General features: G+C 44.6%; 1 protein-coding gene across 3 annotated transcripts in view; it reads right to left on the bottom strand.

The window, feature by feature from the left end:
* RSU1 (Ras suppressor protein 1) overlaps window positions 1-24,051 on the bottom strand; it is a 198,640-nt gene that overhangs the window by 161,689 nt on the left and 12,900 nt on the right. For all 3 annotated transcript variants that reach the window (XR_005530794.1, XM_039245862.1, XM_039245861.1), the window contains exon 3: window positions 6,601-6,651. Coding sequence is in view for 2 of the 3 variants with exons in the window: in XM_039245862.1 (XP_039101793.1) it covers window positions 6,601-6,651 (51 nt within the window). In the remaining variant the exon portion in view is untranslated. The remainder of the gene's footprint in view (window positions 1-6,600; window positions 6,652-24,051) is intronic.

Here is a 24,051-nt window from a genome sequence, read left to right as displayed (position 1 = left end):
CAGCCCTGAGCAGGACTCCAGGAAAAGAGATCCTAGTACAGCGCGTATCGGTTGGTAGTACTGGGCCAGTGGGTCACAGTCTGTGAGCTAAGGACACTTTGGGCATTAGCTTCTCCGACTTCACCCAGAGGCCTCGGACGCTGCTTGTTCTGGGCTACGGAGCCCACACATTCTTCCACGTGATGACCCCACAGCGTCACTTACTAACCAGAACCAAATATAACAACCAACTCCCAAGTGCGGGGCATTTTTTTTATGGCAGACTAACAGTGGTATGATTGGATAGATACTGTCTAATTAACAGCTGCCAGACCCGAAAATACGATGTATGTAGTTTTTCAAATCCAATCTTTCAAACGATGGCATAGTAACAAACTGATAAATGTGCACTAATTAAAAAAATAAGCTATTGATCAAAGCCTCTGTATTATAAATACATTTATACTCTGTTAAAATGCAAACAGCAAGCTGTTTTGACATTGTCACAAGATAAATTCATGACACACAGGCGATTTATTTTGCATATTCCCTCTCAGTTTAATTTCATACAAGCCGTGCCCGAGAACTTTTGCATACGGCATGACAAATAATCTACAGAAGAAGAACTAACTAGAGACTTCAGAACACAAAGGTGTTGCACGCTGGTGAAGGTCATTCTTATGAGTTGGGACAGTTAATTTTTCTCATTCATCTCAACAATCTATGAGCTCTGTAGAAAACGGTTTAATTTATTAGGCTTTAAAAAAACCTGCTTCATCCTCTTCAGTATAATTGGATCTGCATATTCTGAGAATTATGCCATTATTTTCATGTGGAAAATGCCACTTAATTCATTTATAGTAACATTTACAGTTAGATATCCTATCAATATACATATCTACATAAAATTTTAAAACATATTAACCTCTATGTATGTAGGACGTTATCTTTTAAAATTATTGAAATAGCTAAAAAAAACCCTACCATTTCTTGTTCATTGTCATTTCGAATTCATACATAAGCTGTAACTAATAGGAAATAGTCTGTTTAAAAAAATAAAACACGTTTCACCATAAAACTTGGGTTACTGCTTGACTAGCCATTTCCGATTCATTAGGGCATTAAACTACAGGCAAAACTCCTAAAGCCTCAAGAAAAGGTTTTATCTGAGTTCAAAGTATAAAACTGAACAGTTACATCCAGAGACCTGCACTTATGAAAAGGTTTACATAGAGATGGCTGTTCAACGTTTACACACAGCAAAATGATACCCTCTGTATTTCTTGCACAAAATGATGAGTGCTTAAGCCTCAAAATGCATGAGTTATAAAATGAAAAACACTACTGTCATATTCAAGGTGCTAGCAGTATCTGTATCTGGGTTTTGCTATAAAAATAAAATTGTTTTTAAAATTAAGAAAAGCTTCACGTTAGAAAATTATGCCCAGAAATTGTTTTATCACTGACTCAGAGTGTAATTCATTTCCTAATGCACTGTATCCTTCCCGACACAGTGGCGTTTAGCAGAAGAATCTGTTCAAGTATACATTAAACGCACATTTCCCTGAGTTTCACGTTTTTTTTTTTTTTTAATTCAAATCAAAGAAAGTCGTTTTAATCAAAACTTCTATTATGGAAAAAAACATTTAAAGAACAGTGATCTCTTTTAATGTCTCTGATTTGGCAGGTTTAAGAAAAATAATACATGTTTATAGTCATCTGTTCAAATGTTCGGAGAGTATCAAGATTAAGGATTTATTATGTAGCTTTACATTTGAAAAAAAAGACATGGTTATTAAAATCTGGTTACACACAGACATATTTTAAACTTTCTTCCCCAGAAATAAAATCTCACACGTACCACATAAAAAATACTACAGAAGGCAAAAAGAGTCTTCCAACGTAGAGAAGAAAAGTTTTAACTTGAGACAGCAGCTATAATAAACACTAAAAAATGGTACGTTGAGACTGGATGATACTCATAGGAGCAAAACGAAAAACTAACATATATCCTTACAAGGGATCTACTTTAACTCTGGCACAAGCCACACCACATAAACGGCAACAGCCAACGAGCCCTTCTGGACACAGAAGAATAGCTTGCAAAACATTTCACCTGATCACACAAATTTGATTTTTAATCTTTAGGCAAAAGACCTGGGGAAAAAATTACATATCTCAACAGTGACCTCTGGTGGACAATTCTTAAAATGATGGTCTCAAAATGAAATTCTTAAGACTGAAAACAAATAGGGGGAAAAAAAGCATTTACAAAGCTACTACTCCCAAACCACCATAAAAACCAGGTATGAGATTATGCAGCCAACTGAGACGATTCTTCTTACACTGACTTAAAAGCAGAGTAATCACAAAGATGAGGACTGGGGCAGAGAATCAAAGAGCCTTTGAAATCACTGCCATGTCCGTTCTTCCAAAACACGGCGAACTGGCAAGCCCTTGGGTATGTCATCTGTCTGCTCTGACTTGGCACAACTCATACCTGCCAATCCATTAACCAACTAGTATTCACTGAGGGCCTAGCTGATGCTCACCATGCTTTTGGTACTTTCCTAAGTGTAGGATACAAAACAGCATCAGACAGGGCTCCTACCCTCAGGAAATTATAATGCAATTAATTGTGTAAAGAAATTAGTAAGTGCTGTGGGACCTTAAACACAGAAAACTGACTTTAGGTGGAAGAGTAACAGGCTCAGAAGCTGTCACATCTGTAAGAGCAAAATGAGGCTCTCTGGAGAGGTGAGAGCCAAGCCCAGGAGGGCCGCTGGGTGAAGGTGCACCAATGGTTTCTCCTGACACCAGCTTTCCCCATGTGTGGCCTCTTAGATGTACCCGAGGGCCGCTGTCCCAGCAGCTCGTTCCTCAACCATGGAGGGCTCCCCTAGGACTAGGAACACAATATGGACATCAATTTCCAAGACATAAGGTAATGTGAGTTTTTTTTTTATTTATTTATTTTGAGAGAGAGAGCGCGAGCGAGAGAGAGAACGAGCAGGGGAGGAGCAGAGAGAGACACAGAGAGAGACTCCTAAGCAGGCTCCATGCTGCCAGCGCAGAGCCTGATGCAAGGCTCATTCTCACAAACCGTGAGATCATGACCTGAGCGGAAATCAAGAGTCAGATGCTTAACCGACTGAGCCCCCCAGATGTCCCAGATATAATGCTTCTCTAGAGCACTCATGGTCCAGAAGGTATGACATGAACCCCTGAGTAAGAAACAGAGTGTGTGTGGGGACCACACCTACTCAAGTCCCCATACGGCTTAGTCCTGGCACTGTCCAGACTGCTTCACCTCAGGCCAGCGGTTTCCACTCAGGACCTCCCTGTCCACCATCACTGCTTCATAGAGGCATTACTGGGAAGCCACTATGCTCTCGGCGACAGGTGTTAAAGAAAAATAAGAAATAAGAAATGGATGGTCCCCACTTTCGAGAAGACTTCCAATCTACCTGGAGAGAGGAAATAAATACCTGGCAGAGAAGGACGGAGAAGGGCCTGTGAACAACAGTAGTTTGGGGAAGAAAGAGTTCTCATTGCCCAGGGCAGACAGGGGAACCTGGAGCAGAGGATGAGGAGGCAAGGCCGAGCAGAGTGGAAGAGAGGAGGCGCAGGTGCCGAGGCAGGGGCGGCCTGGAGAGAGACGACCCAACTGTCTGCAGCACCGGAGGAAGACACGCTTGCCGTGGGAGGTGGGGCCAGATCACGGCAGGTTCTGAAAACCAGGTGATCCACACCTTCCCCCAGACGTGTGGGCTATCACAGCGCAAATGCTGTTCCAGAAGGGTCAGCCTGGTGCGGGAACCCCATCTTCACTCGGAAACCAGTCTCACGGGGCCACAAAGACCCTGTGCTGGGCTTCCGGTGAGCTCCTGCCCCATCAGAGCACAAGGGAAGAGGAGAAGAGTCACTCATGGCTCTGCCTTCCGTGTGACTGCGCCAGGGAGACGCTCGCATCTACTAGGAAAGTTGTTCCGGGCAGGGCGAGCCCCACTCTACCAAAACCACACAGCCCCGATCCCTCGCTTAAATTTAAATAGCGCTGCTGTAACCATGATGAGCCTCTAATAGTGGCTGGCTTGACAATCTGTAAATGTTTTTTATGAACTCAAACAGAGAACACTACAGAATCCTGGGGGGGACGAAAGGGTCATCTGACCACTCCCGGCTTCCCGCAGCCTCACTCGGACCACACCAATGGGATCCGTCAAAATCAAAACCACCAGCAGGGAAAGGAAGTCCACTTGGTGCCACACGGTCCCGGATGGCTCTGCAGACACTGACTCCAGCGTGCGGAATCACATGATGTCCCCAGATCGAGGTTCCGGTTTGTGCAAGCCAGTCACTCCTTCTGTAAGTGCACAGGTGGAAATGCCACACAACAGTGTAGCTGGGAGACTCAGAGAAAACCACAACTACTTTTGCAAAGTAAAAGCGGGGCTGAGGGGTTTATCTTTTGCATCCCACTGGCTTTAATGCAGCAATGTCAGCCAGGTCCTATTAAAAACCACAGAAAGTGAAAGACACTGATTACAATACAAAGTGACAGGAGGGTGTGCTCACACTTAGACTTAATGCATATTTATATTTCCATCAAATGGACATATTTACTATAAATACTTGAAAAACCATAGCGAGTCATTCATTTAAATGCCAGAAAAACAGTAAAAGATGCTAATTTGACCTTAGTGGAACAGATCGAGTGTCACTGACACTACACACAACGGCTTGAAACAATTTACCAAGACGACTAATTAGAGTTTACTGGATTAGGTCAAGAGTGTCTCATATGGAGAAAAGGAAAAAACAAAACACAAAAAAACAGGGAAGGAAGAGATCTGAAGTTTGAATCCATTCACAGTCAGTTTTTTTAAAAGATACAATTTAACTCCGTTTTTACGCCTCTCTAAATTCATCTTGTCTTATATGCCTGGAGAAAGAAACAGATCCACCGATCCAAGGTTTCTGTCTTTGTGGACGTGTAAAAAGAAATGAACTACAACTTAAAAAAATCTGAAAACACCTGAAAGGTTTCTTTCTTTTTCTTTGTTTAAGAACAGATCAATTAACGACATAATAGGAACAAAGCGTTTAAATGTAAACTCTTTAGTCGCTCTACTGATGCACATCCAAGCACGGGAACCTTGGCAATTAACAATCTTTATGAAATGAGCAACAGCTTCAAGAACTTGTCGCAAAATCTTGGGGAATTTGGGGATTACACAGTCCATCCTTCAGGACAAACTGTAATACCCTCTCAACTAGGATTAGGGTCTCCATGGACAGCAAGACCACTGGCTTTGAAACCCATGAAACTAGCCGCATAACAGCCGTTACAAAAATGACCACATGTGGGGGTGCCTGGGGGGGGGTCAGTCAATTAAGCACCCGACTCTTGATTTCGGCTCAGGTCACGATCTCACGGTCTTTAGGATTGAGCCCCACTCCATACTGACAGTGTGGAGCCTGCTTTGGATTCTCTCTCTCCCTCTCCCCTACTGATGCTCACTCTCTCTCTCTCTCTCTCTCAAAAATAAACAAAGTTTAAAAAAAAGATCACATGTGACTTGAAGCGCTCCCTTTCAGCTTCAGTGACCACCAATATGCAAACGTGACAATCGTGTCATTCTGCCTTGGCCTTACAAGTGTGCAATTTTTGCTGAAAATGAACTAATCTGCCTGTTTCCTGCACATGAGAGGCCTTAACTGCCCTCCTAATTCTCAATAACCAACAGCTCTCTGACACTGTCTCGAGCAGTATATAACGCGTACGCGCGCGCAGGCACACACAAATTCATGATACCAATCCTTCAACGTGACACCCAGCGCCATTTCCTGGGACTCTGAAAGCCCCCTAACAAATTCTCACCACATTATTAGAAAATCATTCAGGTCTGCAGGAAATACGTTAAGCACAAGGAAGTGACAGTCAATTAGGAAGGGAAAAGGAGAGTGAGTCCCTGTCATTAAAATCTTTAAAGTCACAGCTCTAAGAATCAAATGGCCCATTACCACTCACACGAGGTATTTTCATAAAAACAGCTATCAATTCTCCTCTAGGTTAACCATGCCCTGACGCCACCCATGCTCCCGGAGAATTCCTCTTGGGAACCAGACTCGAGATGTGAAAAATACAGATGCAAGCTGATATAGCTTCTACGGTTTTGTGGGTTTCCCCCCTACTGATCAGAGAAGAAAAGTATCCCAATAGTTAATTATTCCCCTTTTGAGGAAGAAGTACAGAGAAAACCAGTAACTCTTACTCTATTATTTTGTAGTACTTTTTTTTTCCCCATGAAATACTAACGAAATCTCCCGGCTGCTCAGGTAGCTGAAGCACTTACCACCCCCGAATGGGACCATTTCCAGAGAAGAAGTGTCATTTTCTGTCTTCAGTTTACACACGTTAGGAAAGAATCCTCAAAAAAGTACAAAATACAGGACAATACGCTCATGTATCATAGCGTCACCAAAAGTGATTTCAGGTTTCCCCAAATATCATCTGTCATGAGGGTCTTCAAAGGAAACAAAAGAACTCACAGTATCACAGTATGACCTCGAAGTCAGAGAGTAGAGAGTATCTAACAGATGACGAAGTTAACTCACTTGTTAGCTTGTTGTGGCTGAGGACCAGTTGGGTGATGTGGGATAAGGAGACTGTAAGAGAAAAAAACAAAATTGCAGTCAGTGAATGTACCTGAATTATCCCCACACTCCTACAAGGTAAAGCATTAAATTATTTTCACAGGTGGAAATGCTACCACTCACAAAAATGGAAGCAAGGTTTCATGTAATACTGTTAAATCTTAAGTCAAATTAAGAAAAGTTAGACAGTTATCACGGCAATTAGCACAGCAAGTTAGACCTAATGAGATTAATGTCACAGAATCAAACATTACAAGCGCCATTTAGCTTTGCTCTGCGACCTGGTCTGCTGGCCTGGCCTGAGGGGTCCATCTCCATCACATGTGCCATCAAAAGAAGGGTCCCCAGAGGGGCCCCCAGAGGCCACAAGGCCTCACCTATACTCAAACAAACATCAGGAGCGCCTAGGGGGCTCATTCGGTTAAGTGTCCGACTCCTGATTTCAGCTCAGGTCATGATCTCACGGTTCGGGAGATTGGGCCCCTCATCAGGCTCTGTACTGACAGCACGGAGCCTGCTTGGGACTCTCTCTCTCTCTGCTCCTACCCTACTCATGCTCTCTTCTCTTTCTCTCTCGAAATAAATAAACTAACTTAAAAAGTATTTTCAAAAAATCGTATGAAGACAAAAGATCATGTGGCACATTACTTCATCTACGTCCACTAGCAACCCAGAAATTCTTCTACGCACTATCAAGTGGCTAATATATTTAAAAGAGAAAAAATTCATCTAAAATTGTTGATGTTTCCAATCCCTTGCACATTGCTCATCAGTTTCAAACAGTATTGAGAAGGTTTAAACTAAACAAGAACAAGAGTTGCTTAAAAGAAGGTTGGTTGTTTTTTCCAACTATAAAGAAAATACACACAGATCCATCAAAAGAAAAAAAAGTCTGAGAAGAAAAGTGACCTGCCTTCCATTTTGGGTTCTGAAGCCCCCCAGGATGGCCAGCGTATGTTTTAAAGACATATTACATATATTAAGCAAACAGATTTACACATCTTTCCAATACTCTTGCTCTAAGAACATTATTATATTAATGCAGAGTTTCCTAAGACAAAAATTTTTCTCAAGAAAAGTCTTAATGTTGGGCCCCAGCATGCTAGCAAAATGACTAGTTCACTTCTGACCATAATTTTTGAGTTTTTTTTAACCCTCACAAAGTTATAGGACATTCAAAATGCAGTACAGAGACTTGTTTTCCTGCCCTGAACCATCAGAGATAACACTGCTGGCCCGAGCCCCACACACTCCGAGTATTCGCACGGCAACATCCTCCTACGGACCGGGGCACAGCCACTCAAGCCAAGGACTTTCTGTCACCCGTCAGAACCGCCCAATCATCGGTCCTCGGCCATCTCACCAAATGTCCCGACCACCTCTTCCAGAGAAAGCAATCCGGCTCAGAATCCCACTGCACGCAGCTACCGGCCCATTAGCTTTTCTCTTTCCTGTCACCTGCATTTCTCTTTCCTGGACTTTCAGAGCTTGGCAACTGTGAAGCCCGCAGGCCCAGTTATTCTGTGTTCTGTCCTCCGGTTGTTCTCAGCTAGATTTAGGTCAGGCGTCTTCAGCAGGAACATCGGAGGGATGCTGTGCTCTTCTGACCGCACCCGTCAGGTGGCACATGCTCCCTCCTGTCACTGATGGTCTTCCCTCGATCCCTTCTGTCTGCCAGGTTCTCCACTGAAAATGTATTCTCGTCCCCTTTGTAATTAATGAACGTGTGAGGAGAAGGGAGTTGAGGATGGGAGGGTACTTCCTGTAAATATACTTCCTGTAACTATCTGGTTGCACATGTTTAATGATCCCCAACCCGGACAATCCTTACCTTCACGGTACGTCTGGCAATGTCTGGAACGTTTTTGATTCCAACAACCGTGGCCACCAAGAGCCTAAATGTTCCTATGTGGCTCTCACTGCATCTGTATGAAGGCAGCACTGGTCTAGAGCAGAGGCGTCTCGAGGCTTGGGGCCAGGGACGCTCCTAAGCATCATACAATGCACAAGGGAACGTCCAGGGTCACAGCCAGTGTGGGTGCTTCTGCAAGAACAGCTGGGCAGAGCAGGGTTTTAACTACTCAGGATCCTAGTGTTGCTGCTGAGAAACTGCAATCTACTTTATTTTCGTAGGGCTCTGTGCTTTCCTATATCAGTCAGTGGATTATCACCTATTGTGATCATTCACGCCCATGTCCACACTATCGATGTGGCCAGAGGGAGGCCTTGCGGGCTGGCTGCCGTCCCCCTGACAGTCCCCACTGCTCCCTGAGCACCGCCCTGCTGCCTGGCACAAGCTTCCAGGCTCATCGTGTCCTTTTCCTGCCACAGCCCTGAGATCCCCATTTCTCTAATGAGCTCTGGTTCCTTTCTGTGGGAAATGGTATTTATAAGACACAATCTGAGCACCAGATGTGCTCACTGCTATTTGGGGCTCAGTATTCTCAGCTCCTCTCAGTGGACAGAGCTAGAGAACACACGAACACACACACACACACACACACACACACACACACACACACACAATACACTGATTTCACAATACTACTGAAAACCCGGAGTTCACAACAATCCATGCAATTCCAATACAACAGCATTCGGTTCGCTCCAGTTTTTTCCCTTTCCATACTCGTAATTCCCTTCTCTAAGCATGAGCACTCTGGCTCCCATTATCTCTAACCTACTTACCACGTAATCAATAAGCCTATATATAACTGCATGAAATGCAGTTCTCTTACAGCTGGGCCAGGATGGCTCTGTGCTCATTTGTAGGGGCACCCGGAAGTCTGGTTCTGGTTCTCGGTCAAGATCAGGATGAAAAGGCTAGCTAGGGATGTGCAACGTTCAGCTTCAACTTGAAACCCCCAGGGCCAGCTTGTTAGCACTGCTGAGGGAGGTGCAGGTGGACGGCTTATGCCTGGCTACGAGGTACATGGCCAGCTGGATGAAAGAGACATTGCTGGACATTTCCACCCAGGTTCTCCTTAAACACCGATTCCTCACACGCATCTTGATGGTTCATAAATCTGGCGGGCAATGTCCTGAGCAACTCAGATACGACTCTGGGGAGCAAACCCAGTTAAGCCTCTGAGGCCCCCGATGGCCGCCAACGCTTTCTTACGGGTGGTAAACCACTGTCCTGTGCCTTTACTAACTTCTCAGCTGAGCAGCCTCTGTGGAACTGGTGTCGTTTCAACTGTCCAGCTCAAGAACCAATGCAGTAACCAATCTCCCCTACGCCCCTCCCTCCTGCCGGACACCTCTGCCCCCTGCTCACTTGCCCCTGCACACAGACACTGTCGTTATCCTGCTTGGGGTGGAACCTCACAGGCCAGGTTCCTCCACCCGCACAGATGCTCACCCCACCCCACTCAGGCTCCCACATCCCATTTTAGGCCACCAGGCCCACCGACCCCAACCACCTCTCCTTTCCTGTCCCGCTTACTGGCTTCTGGAATGAACCACTGGGAAGGGGGAAGAAAAAGGAAATGGGGAAGGCGAAGAGCATTTTCATGGTTTTCCAAAAGAGTCACAATGGTGGCTTCCCACAGGACGTTTAGGTTTTAAACAGTGCAGAACACCCCGCACGTTTTACGAGTTGAGATTCCTTGTCCACCAGTGAAGCATTCCTGGATCTCTGAGGTATATAGTCTGATATGGCGGAAAGAAAGACTCTCCAACAGCTATGCTCATACCAAACCAGATGGAAAAAACTGACACATGCACAAGATTACGGTCCCCTTCACGTGACAGCAGGCCACAAATAACAAAGAGTACACATGACGGGAGTTTGTCTCTCGCTCACACAGAGGCAATCCTGTGTGTGTTGTACAAGAAAATGTGAGGGACCTTGCTCAACTGTCCCCAACACTCGGCTCCCACCTCACGGTTCGAGATGGCTGCCTGAGCTAAGTCCTCCAGTCAGCATCCCTTTCAGGAAGACAGAAGAAAGAAGGCGTCCTCCTTCTGGATACTTCTCAGAAGCTGCACATGGTACTTCCACTTGCAAGCAGTTAATTACAATTTTGTAATAAGGTGAGGCCTCGCTGCAAGGGAGGCAGGGAAACGTAGCCTATGTTCCGGGTGACCGTGTGGTAGCTAACAATTAAGGGTTTTCTTACCAGCAGGCAACAAGCAGCCTCACACACTAGCAGACCATCTCATCTGAGCGTCACAGAAATCAATCCTGACTACAAAAGAAAATGAACAATCTCCCATCTCTTTCTGCCTTAATTTTTCCTAAAATATCATTACTAATTAAGAAAAAACTTTTTTGGCTCTTTCTCCCAGACACCATTCACAACGAGAGCCTTAATTCGGGAAAGCGGATTCTTTTCAATCATTTCCTCGCGTCCCTTCAACAAGCATGTGGCAGGAGACAAAGTGACAAAGTTTAAAAGTTCTCTTTTCTGGTTTCGTAAAGAGAGAAATGCAGTTGTGGCTTCATCTGATAACACCGCAAGGACGCAGTTTTCTTCCTCACTACTGTCACAGAGCCACACGTTAAAGTAGGTGAGGGGGGTTGAAATTAGAGCAGGAAAGAGGAAGTTAATAAAAGGTCTTTGAGAAAATATTTAGGGCAACAAAGGACTCCAGGCTGGGTCTGCGGGGAGGGCAGTTAAGTCGGACAGAATGAGAATCACAGAGTCAATCACAAAGCCCGGAACAGGCAAAGACAGGGCTGCGACAAACAAATGTATTTATCCAGCCCGCCACTCCCCTCCACCTGGCGATGGTGGGTTCATTGTGAGTCTTGTGTAGAAACTGTGCCGTTAAAAAAGAAGGGAGAAAGGGTCTACCAAAATAGAATGGATTCTTTAAAAGCACAAAGGCCGCCACGGTCATACACGGTGGGAAAATGGAAGCGGGCCGTACCCAATGACCTGCCTTTCGAACCTCAATCACACACTGTATCTTCCACCCACCGTGTGGCCCTGTGAGCCCCAAACCTCCAAGAACGAGCAGCACCCGAACAGGGCAAACAAACTGTTATCAAAATCCTCAAGCAGTAAGAGACTATGCCTTGCCTAGGCATCTTCTAAGTAGACTAGATTTCAAAAATCAACCAAATGACTAAAGCATGTGTGGACAGACATAGTTAAAGGCTGTAGTGCCTTGGCTATCACTCTGCCTCTAGCCTTTAGAAGTGGCACTTGGATGAATACTGGTTTTCAGGCCAGAATGAACAGTGGAAAACAAAATTGTTGTGAAGGAGGTGTTCATGGGGGAAGGAGGGACAGGGTGAGGTTGCTGGCACTGTACGCATGACTTAAGACTATTTATTCTCCAGCCAAGAACAGAATCAGCAGGAAAATGCTCAAAAAGAAACCGGCCGGTTCAATACTTTCCCAAGAAAGATAATCAAGGGCGCATTCGGGCACTCACCACACTCAGAATGCTAACAGGCTCTACCCGGGAAATTCTCTGAGAAGTTCTATCTGCTAGGCATCCTCGGGAGTCTGGGGAAGTCTGGGATTATGGGACTGTCCCTCTCAAAACTGTCCTGGTTTAGATAAGTAACTACATAGTTCCTCACTCTAGGGAACACAGAACCTGCACCAAAAAGCTAAAACGAAAGCTGTGAAAGGAACACGGGCACTAGAGTAGCAGGTCAGAAGGGATAACGGTAGCTGAGGAGGAGAGGTTACTTATTATGGGGCGACACGTCCAAAAATGCTTTAGGGCAGAGGGTACATCTGCAGGACCTGGAAACAGAAGGTTATGGAAGCCACGCCTGGCTTCCCTGAGCAGACAGACGGAAAAGCGCAGGACTGGATGCGGCAGCCAGTATTTTAACAGAATCAGTCCAGAGAACTCCAAGAACTAAATATTGCTAGAAAAAGAATCATAATTTCTAGGTAACACATGGACGCAGATATTATTTATCATCAGTCTGGGGGCACCTGGGTGGCTCCGTCAGTTGAGCGTTGGACTTCGGTTCAGGTCATGATCTTGCAGTTTGTGGGTTCAAGCACCATGTTGGGCTCTGTGCTGACAGCTCAGAGCCTGGAGCCTGCTACGGATTCTGGGTCTTCCTCTCTCTCTGCCCCTCCCAAACTTGTGCTTGTGCTCGCTTGCTCTCTCTCTTTTTCTCTCTCAAAAATAAACAAACATTAAAAAACATATAAAAAATCAATAAAATCAGTTTGGCTTTTTCTTTCTCTTCAGCATAAAGTAGGCAGCATAAGAAAAAATCTCTTGATGAGATCCACAGCACCATAAGATGACATTACAGACTTGTTTTCAAAATAACCTAACATATACAGTGATGGGGCACACTGGAAATTGTCTCTACCATCTTCTATTTGGCAGATGAGAAAGCAAATGGTTCCTCTGGTAGCATTTCAGAGAAGGTACAAAGTTGTAGCTTTGCAGAATGACATTTCCATCCAGAGGCAAAAAACAAAGCGAGTGTGAACCACAGGGAAGTAGATCTGAAAACATGCAATGGGAAATGGGACCTGAAGGTTCTGCTATCCTGCCATAGGTCAGAATCGGCCATCTCTGGGTTCCAAACGAAAGGTTCTGTAACTGGTGACAGAAGTTGGACTGGAGCTCCCAATTTACCTTACAAACTTTGACCCAAAGGGAAGAAGCCAGAGAGACACTGCTGTCACCAGAGAGCAGTGACCGACAGTTATTGTGGTGGTAAGGACCGCCAGGTTAGAAGAACCACCATACTTCCGGATACTCAAAGAGGGCCACCTTGTCTGGCAACTCCAGGGGCATGATTCAAATTCTGTGCAGTGACAGATTAGATCACAAATAGTGCCCTCCGTTAATTCAATTCCCAAAAAGAAGGCCAAAAAGAAGAATTGGTTTCATCTTGAAATATAGGATGGTTCAAATGGTTTTTCTGCTTTGGCTCCCCAGTAGGCTAGAAACAGTCACGGCCCTAAATAACCCCGATTCAGAGACTCCACAGGGATGTGGAAGCCGGCCAGATGTCAGCATCCGAAAGCAAAGCTGACCAATTTGGGTCTTGCGTCTCCATGATGCATGATTAAAATGCCTGCCTATGTCACACGGCTGAAATTATTTCACCCCTGGTAGTGAGATACGGATTCAGATCTTCTTAAAAATGCAGCTTTTGCCGATATATCAGAGTGAAGGCAGAGAATAAAATGCTCAATACTAAGATATAATACAAAGATCATATTCATCAACACACCCAGAATCACAAAAACATTTTTCTTTTGAATACTGCTAATAATTTAAAGCTTTGAGAAAAAAATCCACCAGGATATGAAAGCTTTCCTTTACTTCACAACTAAGTATCGCAAGTGAGATGAAAACTCTCTGGTAGCAAGGTTTTGAAGTTACTTGACTAAACTGCACTATTTGCAGGTAAAGAGTCTAACAACTGTAATTAACTGCTTCTTCATTCAACAGAAAGCAAATGAATGTATGTGACCAATGTGGGGAGACTGTGATACCTCCTCTGATACATAAATAAGAGTGAAGAATTCAAAGGTATTGTGAGCCCCGTAAGCTGGTCACTGACTGGGGGCTTTGTGCCCAGAGGGACATCAAGTCAAAAGATACCAGACCTGAGTCACTGTGTTATTTAAAAAGTGGAGCCCACATCATTCTTGTTCAATTGCATCACCTCCCAGTCTCTCCCTGAGGAAAAAATACAAAACAAACAAAAAAATGTATTCCTGAAGATGTCTGGGAGAATCAAAGGGAAAATTCAGCAAGCCATTTAGGGTGTGCCGCCATTAATTGCTCTTGAGGGGTCAAGAGGGCGAAACGCTAAGGAAACGGTAACTTTTGCAGGACTGAACTTCAACAGCGAGACAGGGATGGAACGTGAGCGAGAGACACTCACTGCCCTCAACAAGATTACTCTGTAATAACAAGGGGCTGCAATAAAACACTAGGCCACACTGTGGAATGTAAGTGCCATAAAGGAGCTAAGCTGATCTGAAAGTCGCATGAAAAGGGAAAGGCTTGAAAATCTTTTCAGGGTTAGTAAAATCTTCAAGGTGCAGACTCAGCTTCGTTCTGTATCCACCTATCCACCTACCTTCTTCTGTGTTGTCACAACCTATACTAATTTTTGTAGCATAAACTATGTTATTTGTGTAACAAAAAACATGTGTTTTTAGAAATGAGTTATAGAATCCTAGAAATCAAAATGCTAAAGCCCCCCTTTTTCCAGATAAGGAAACTCTGGCCCGGAGTGGAGAAGTGGCTTTTCTGAGGTCCCAGTGACCACCACAATTAGAACTAAGACTACAAGTGAAGTTTCCAGATTCCAGCCTGGGCTGCTGCCTTCCACGACAATAGAAATTGCAAGCCATAAACCTGAATGGAAAACTCTTCTATCTTGAATAAAATATGACAGTTACATAAAGTGACTCAAAGCAAAGGACGCCCAAACTCAAGCAGTGTGAGGTCCAAACTGTAATGCCAGGAGATTCTGAGAAAAATCACTGGAATTTTATAGGGTGCAAATTTCTCATCTTGAAAATGAAAGGCTGAATTTAATGACTTGACTCAGTGAAAGAAGAGTAGAGATAAGAATGAATTAGTATTTATGTAATGCTTACTACACTGATGTGCTATCCTGTGCACTTTATAGCCTCAAAACTGTTAAAACAAAGTAAGGGAGTAACCACAATAGCTAAAGTTTGCCAAATGCTTGAGACGTGGCTGGTACTATCCTAGGAACGTCAGCACCTCATCATTCCTCACAGTGACCCTACATGCTGGTGCTGGTATCAATCACCTCTCTCTCAATTTTAGATCAGAAAAATGAAGCAGAAGGAGGTTAGGTAGGCTTGCCATGGTTTCAGACCTCATCAGCGGAGACAACCCTTCAAAAGTTGTTTCCCAGTAAAAGCTGATTAGTTTTCACTCTGGTTTTTATTGGCCAAATAAAGCAAAACAAACAAAAAACAAGAAGCTTAATTCCTAAGTTCATTTCTTTACCAAAATCAAGAATGGCTAAAATCAACACAAGAAACAACAGGTGTTGATGAGGCTGCGGAGAAATGGGCACCCTCTTACGCTGATGGTGGGAATGCAAACTGGTGCAGCCACTCTGGAGAACGGTACGGAGGTCCCTCAAAAAATTAACAATAGGGGCGCCTGGGTGGCTCAGTCAGTTAGCATCCAACTTCGGCTCAGCACAATCTCATGGTTCATGGGTTCAAGCCACACATCGAGCTCTGTGCTGACAGCATGGAGCCTGGAGCCTACTTTGGATTCTGTGTCTGTTTCTCTCTCTGTCCCTTCCCTTCTCTCTCTCTCTCAAAAGTAAACATTAAAAAAAAAAAAAGTTAACAGCAGAACGACCACATAGTCCTGCAATTGCACTCTTAGGTATTTACCCAAAGAAAACAAAAATACTAATTCAAAGGGATACATGCACCCCAAGACTTAGAGCAGTTATTATCTACAAAAGCCATATTATGGAAAGAGTCCAAGTGTCCATCAACTGATGAATGGATAAGGATGTGGCACACATGCACAACGGAGTATTATTCAGCCATAACAAAGAATGACGTCTTACCATTTACAGTCTGACCGGACTAGAGAGTATGCTGGTAAGCGAAGTAACTCAGAGAAGACAAACACCATGTGATTTAACTCACGCGGAATTTAAGAAAGGAAACAAATGAGGCAAACCAAGAAACAGACTCTTCATTAAGAGGACAGAGTGCTGGTTACCAGAGGGGAGGTGGGTGGGAGACGAGGGAAACAGAGATGGGGAGTAGGGAGTGCGCTTGTGATGAGCACCGGGTGTTGCTCAGAACTCCCGAAGCACTCTACTGGACACCTGAAACGAATACAACATTGTACAGTTAATAACTGGAGTGTAAATAGAAACTTAAATGAAGACACCGACACTCTCGAATGTGTGTGCTTTCCATTTCAGACAACATGGTGCTTTCTCAACTACGGGTGTCCCTGCAGATGAACGGGCAGGTAGGGCACAGGTATCTATTTTCCTTTCCAGGGTGGGATGGGAGACGCTATTTCCTCAATTCTCGGGTTCTTAGCTTCCACGGCCATCTTTGTCCACACTTCTTACTCCACCCCCAAGGCCCCATGTCTCCTGGTCAAGGCAAGTCCCCTTCGGGAGCAGGACAAACTGGAATTCCACACCTGCTGCCTACACAAGAGCCACGTGGTTCTCAGAGCCTGTGGAGCCAGTCCCTCCAGCCACCCAGTACCTGAGGACCCTGTGCCACCTGCTCTCACTCACACAAGACACCATCTGGTCTCGTGCCGGTTCACAGTATTTTCACTGCTGGCTTTCAGCCTCTCTACCCACAGCATTTCAGACATGGACCTCGGAGTGCTGCTTTCTCTAGGCCTGGACACGTCTGCTGTGACCCGAGTCAGTGTCCGGGGTGGGCCCTAGCTCACACCTGGGCGCGTCTGCTGTGACCCGCTACAGCATCTCCCTCGATCTCCCCCTGGCTCATCATCTCTCCCCACACTCCTGCTCAGAATGCACCTCTTCTACCTGTCTCTGCTCTCTCCACACACATGGATCTGGCCAGCGGATGTGTTTTGGGGGTCACCCACACCTTCCCCTGCACCCATAACCCTAAAGACCATTCACCCCTCACCCCCAAACCACCTGCTCTACTGGAGTTCACAAAATAAGATATTCCCAGGGGCGCCTGGGTGGCTTAGTCGGTTAAACGCCAACTTTCGCTTAGGTCAAGATCTCACGGTTCATGGGTTCGAGCCCCGCGTCGGGCTCTGTGCTGACTGCCAGCTCAGAGCCTGGAGCCTATTTCAGAGTCTGTGTCTCCCTCTCTCTCTGACCCTCCCCAGCTCATGCTGTCTCTCTCTCTCTCTCTCCTAGAAATAGATAAAAATATTAAAAAAAAAAAAAAAAAAGATCTTCCCAACAGCCTGTGCCTCTGCTTAACACACACAATTTCCTAATTACTGATCATAATGGCCATCTACGCTGCACTGGATACTACACAGATGCTATCTTTCATTCAAGGAACAGCGTACGTTTCCCACTTTGCCAACGACAAAACTGAGTGCACAGGGACTCCAAGGGCTCTTTCTCAGGACACGTTATTGATAAACAGCAACACTGGGATAATTAACAAAGACCACACCTCCAAAGTCCACGTGTTGAGCCAGGGTATGATCTTCTCTCCTTAGATCAATCTTTAGGGTGTAGAATTATACCCACATAGGAAGCACTGCAACAACAAATTTCTTTGCATAGAAGGTCTAAGACTCTAAGTGAAAAAGAAGGACAGTAAACGGATGTGATGGGATCTCTTCACAGTCCCCTTGCTCACTGAAGCCCCCTCTCACTCACCTGCGCAGTAACGACTCTGAAGCAGGGTGCTGGGCTCCTGGCTAAGAAGCCACTGTCCAGCCTGCCCTCCAGAGGCAAGGAACAGATCATTCCTGAGAGCCCCCAGGAGGGAATGTGGCCTTGCCAACACCTTGACTTTGGACCTCTGGCCTCTAGAACTATGAAAAAACCAATTCGTGATGTCCCAAGCCATCCAGTTTGTGATAATTCATTACAGTAGCCATGGGAAATTAATACACGTGAACTGCAAGGAAAACAGCCTTTTCAGCATCTGGGAAGGACTAAGCCTTTATGTAGAAAACAGGATTACCAGCAGACTTGCGGAAAGCAATACTTTTCGGAATAAAACAGAATAACACATTTACAATACTCCAGGAAAAAAACTGTGAGTCCCTCTATCTAGTAAAATGCACGTTCAGGTAAAGCTGCAGAGGCTTTCACCCATCAGCAACATGTAAGAACTCTGGTATTACAACCTCATGCCCCTACTGAGGAATCTAACAGGGACAAGTTTCAGACAGATACTGACCTAAGGACAGGTGATGAGTTGGGAACCCACAGGTCCAATTCTGCAGGCTCTTCCCAAGGGAACCTGAATGGAAGTGACATGCATCACTTCCATATACCTTCAGGGCAATGGCTCTGCTCTCCTCCCAAGCTAAGACCTCCACGTGCTGGCCACCCAGCTCTGAATAAGCAGATGAGGAGGATACCCTAGGTGGTACAGAGAAAAGGCTGGAAAAGAATAGAGATTCCTGGATGCCACAAGAAACAGAGATGCCCACTGTCTGAGAAGCACACATCTTGGACTGTGCCGTGAAAAGGACACACTTTTTTCACTCTTTAAGCCATGGTCCCCCGTGCATGCAGCTTAGCCACTGACTCCAAATAATCACCATTTCCCTCCAACAGTGAAAACTTCAGAAAGTCTCACAAGAGCTCCATCTGTGTTACAGAACAAGTCATGAGGGTGGACAAACCGTTGAGTTTCCAAAGCTCAGGCTCCCAGAGCACAGGCTGGAAGACACAGGTGCCCATTCGCAGTGGGACAGGAAGCCTAGTGACCAAAGCCTGGAGCCTGCCAGATTTAAAAACACTGTATGCATTTTTGGGAGATTCTGGAAGCTTGGGCAGCACATTTTAGGAATCTTGATCCCCACATAAGAACAGAGAACAGACAGCAATCAAAAATCCAAGGGGAGGAGCGCCTGGGCAGCTCAGGTGGTTAAACGTCCAACTCTTGCTTGGGCTCAGGTCATGATCTCATGGTTCATGACATTAAGCCCGGAGTCCAGCTGTGTGCTGACAGCACAGAGCCTGACTGGGATTCGCCATCTCCCTCTGCCCCTCTAGCGCACCTGCACGCTCTCTCTCTCTCAAAAAAATTAAAAAAATTATTTAAAAAAAAAATCTAAGTCATAATTTATAAGAAAACTAGAGGATAAAGTAACCCCCATAACTGCCACATACAAACAGGTCAGAATAAACACCCCTAAGACCAACATGACATCAGAATCTGTGTGGTGAAAGCAGAGACAGACAACAGGGAACCTAACAAGCCTGGGAACATAGATCCCTAAAGAACTAACCAAGTTCACTAGAAAGTGCTGTGCACCAATCTGAGGGGAGCAGCCAAAATTGAGGAGGGTCCGTCCACTGCAACAGAGGAGGGTCTGTAAGACCTGACTAGACAGGGCAAGCCCAGCCCCACTGACCTGGAACCTGATCACTTAGCACTCCTTTCTAGGACAGGGCCTACAATCCAAACTGACCAAGGCAGGGGGAAAAAAAAAAGTAAACAAGAATACTATTGTGATTTATCTTAAGTACTTATTTAGTCTTCAGCCTCTTTCTGGAACAGGTCTTAAAATCCTAGTAATTTCTTAAGCTATAAAAGCTACAAAGACATTTTGTTATGTTAACGAGGTGACTTTTGGAAAGCACTGAATGCCAGGTCTGGTTGCCAGTGGATCCAAACATGTGATTAGAGTCTTGCCATTGACCTCCAGGGGCAGGAGGGAGCTGGGGGTTGAATCAACCACCAACGCTCAATGATTTAATCAACTGTGCCTATATAACGACCTCCATAAAAATCCCAAAGGTGGGGTTCAGAGAGCTTTCAAGTGGGTGAACACCTGTAAGGGTGTTTGTGGGGAGTGACGCTCCTACAGAGAACAAGGAAGTTCTGCGCCCCCTTTCATCATCACTTGCCCTCTACATCTCTTCCATATGGCTCTTCCTGAGTTATATTGTTTTATAATAAACCAGTGATCTAATAAGTAAAACCTTCCTCTCAGTTCTTTGAGTTGCTCCAGTAAACTGAAATAAAAGAGGGCTTCTCTGTAACCTCTGACCAGTTGGTCACCAGCACAGGTGACAATCTGGACATGCGACCAGCCTCTGAACTGGTAAGGGGCAGGAGGCAGTCTCACAGGACTGAGCCCTTTACCTGTGGGATCTAATACCATCTCAGGTGGATAATGTCAGAGTTGAGTTGAACTGCAGGACACCCAGCCCGTGGCAGGAAGAATTACTTGATGGTGTGGGAAAGCCGCCCCACCCCCACATTGAAACTGGTGCACTATCATAGCTGGGGATCCAAAGTGAAATTGGCATCACTGAGAATCAAGATCAAGGACACAGGAGGTTCAGATACAAGTGCAGAGGGAACTGGGCCAGGTCATCACTGAAAGCAAGCCACTATATTTTTAACACTATGTGATAACAATAGAAGAGATAGCTCTGAAATGTCTGGAATGTTAGATAATCTATCCAGAACCACATCTCCCACTGAAAGGTTAAAAAAAAATCTCATAAAAAAGAGCAGCATCACAGTACCAAGAGCAAATCCAATGAAGTTGGTAGGAGAACGAAAGAAAATAAGACGTAGCACACCATCATCCTGGTCAGTAACGAAAGCCCACCAACCAGAAAGTCATGCTCAACCAACAGAACTCTTACCCACTCTTTCAAAACAAGGCAAAACACATTGGAAAATTTACATGAGACAAGCAATGACATAAACCAGAATTGGGAAAACTCAGGAATGGAAGATCAGAATTCAAGAAAGAAGTGAAAATAAAAGAAAACAATTATTCCATAAATAAAGAGGGGGGAGGAGGACCAAGACGGCAGAGCAGGAGGATTCTGGGCCCGTCAACTCGGACGGACACAACAAGTGACAACTTGTGTGCAACCACAACTCTCTCCGAGAATGACGTGACGATTACTTACCAGAACAGCCATCCGAGAGCGACAGATATAAGGGAGAAACCACAATGGGAAGGGAGGGACTGGCAGGGACTCGGTCTGGTTGGGACCCACACCCCTGACACTGCAACCCACAGGCAGGAGGGAAATCACATCAACAGAGGTCCTTCCTGAGGAGCAAGAAGTTAAAGACCCACATCAGGCACCCCTTCCCTGGGGATCTGCACTGGGAAGACAAATCCCCATAATGTCTTGCTTTGCAAGTCAGGAGGACTTAACTCTGGGAGAGCTATCGGGCTGTAGGAAACCAAGACTTATTTCTTAAGGAAACACACACGAACTCACCAGCTCCAAGAGCCAGCACAGGAGCAGCAGTGTGAAAAGTAGCTGAGCCAGATGTGAAGACTTATGCCTAATTTTAGGGGGCATGCTAGAGCAACGGGGATCTATAGGAATTTTCTCCAGGAACCTAAGTACTGGTGGGTACCAATTTTCTTACCCTCCTTCTGCCTACCTGGCTCAGCACTGGTGGGCGCCATTTCTGATAATCCATCTACCCTGCCAGTACACGTTGCTCTGCCTCGACATTCCCCAACAGACCCGCCCCACCTGCAGGTACCCCTTCAAAATGGTTCCCAACCCGCTACACCCAGCAAGTGGCCTCTGCCTGAACCACTGCCCTGCCCAAAGTGGCTGCCACTCAGGGTGGTGATCCCAACCATGCCGCCTCACAATGAGCCACACTGGGAGCAAACCCCTAAACTGCATGCCCCTGGCAGTCATGGCCCAGACATAACAGGAGGATACACAAAACCCACACAGGGGACAGCCTAGGAAAGCCGGGTCTGGTAACCGAGGGGACTGCAATTCTGTGCCCAAGATGTCATCTTCTACGTAAAGCCACTTCTTCAAGACAGGGAGCCATAGGTGATTCACCTACTACAGAGAACCAATCAAAGTCAGCACAACAAAAATAAACATAAAATTAAAAAAAAAAAAAAAAACTCCTGGGGCGCCTGAGTGGCTCAGTCAGTTGAGCGTCTGACTTTGGCTCAGGTCATCATCTCACAGTTTGTGGGTTCAAGCCCTGCATCGGGCTCTGTGCTGACAGCTAGCTCAGAGCCTGGAGCCTACTTTGGACACTGTGTCTCCCTCTCTCTCTGACCCTCCCCTGCTCACGTTGTCTCTCTCTCTTAAAAATAAATAAAACATTTAAAAAAAGTCCCCTAAATCTTAAGATATAAAGTACAAATAATGAGCTACTACTTAGTAAAATGTGTGGAATCCACCAAAAGCAGTGCTTACTAGGAAGTTTATAGCATTGATGCGTATATCAGAAAAGAATGAACGTCTCAAACAAGTAATCTAAGCTTCCATTTTAGGAAACCAGAAAAAGGAGAACAAAATTAAACCCAAAGCAAATAGAAGAAAAGAGACAATAAACAGTAGAGCAGGAATCAAGAAACTGAAAACAGGAAACCAGTGGAGAAAAATCTCTGGGACCAAAAGTTGGTTTTTTAAAAGATCAATAAAATTGATAAACTTTCAGGCAAATTGGCCAGGAAGGAAAACAGAGGCACAAATTACTAATATCAGAAATAAAAGGAAGGTCATCACTACTGATCCCATTCATGTTAAAAAGGATATTAAAGGGTCACGAAGAACTCTTTATCTACAGACGCAATGCAATGCCAGTGAAAATCACAGTAAGTTTATTATGTGCATGTCAATAAATTAAATGTTATGTATAGATGTCAATAAACTGAACTTTATATCAAAGAGCCAAAGGCCCAGAATAACCAATAAAATACTGGAGAAGAAAAACAAACTCAGAAAATTGGTATTAACCAACTTCAAAATTTACAATAAGGCCACTGTAATAAAGCCAGTGTGGTACTAATAAAAGAACAAAAAGATCAATGGTCAGAACAGAGTCCAGAAACAGACCTGGACAAATACAGTCATCTGATCTTTGACAAAGGAAAAGGCAATTCAGTAGAAAAAAGGTAATCTGCCAACAAGGGGTGCTCAAACAACTAGACATTCATATTCAAAGAAAACACAAAAAGAATCCAGACACAGAACTTACACCTTTCACAAAAATGAGCTCAAGATGCATCACAGACCTAAATGTAAAAAGCAAAACCTTAAGCCTCCTAGAACACAGGAAAAAAACAAATCAAGGTGGCCCTACATTTGGAAATGACTTTTCATTCAGAACACCAAACACTGTATCCAAAAGCAAAAAGGCAGTGAGACTTCATTAAAATTTAAAACTTCTCCTTTGGGAAAGATAATGATAAGAAAATGAAAAGAAAAGCGGCAGACTGTGACAAAATTTATGCAAACTAAGTATGTGGTATAGGATGGCTATCTAATACACAGGAATTTAAAACTCCACAATAAGAAAACGACCCACCAAAAAAGTGGGCCAAAAAATTTAACACACCTCATCAGAGAAGATATACAAATGGCAAATGAGCATGTGAAAATATTGTCTACATCATATGCCATGAAGGAACTAGAAAACAATCAAACACCACTACACACCTATTACAATGGTTAAAATCCACAATGTTGACATCACCTAATGGCAAAAACAGAGCTTTAATACATCACCTGTGGGAACAAAAAATGGTGCAGCCACTTCGAAAGGCATTTTGTTGCTTTCTTATTAAACTAAATATACTCTTAATATATGATCTAGCAATTGTGTTCCTTGGTATTTACCCAAAGGAGTTAATAAACTATAATCACCCAAAAATCTGTACATGAATGTTTACAGAAGCTTTATTCATAATTGCCCCATGGAAGCAACCTAGATGCCCTTCAGTAGGTGAACGGATAAGTAAACTGTGGTACATCCAGACAATGAAGCATTATTCAGTAATAAAAAG

The sequence above is a fragment of the Hyaena hyaena genome, unplaced genomic scaffold (assembly GCF_003009895.1).
Source record: "Hyaena hyaena isolate Hyena2069 unplaced genomic scaffold, ASM300989v1 scaffold_277, whole genome shotgun sequence".
Lineage (NCBI taxonomy): Eukaryota > Metazoa > Chordata > Mammalia > Carnivora > Hyaenidae > Hyaena > Hyaena hyaena.
The sequence above is the reverse complement of the archived record's forward strand: the minus strand, read 5'-3'. Positions and strand labels throughout refer to the sequence as shown.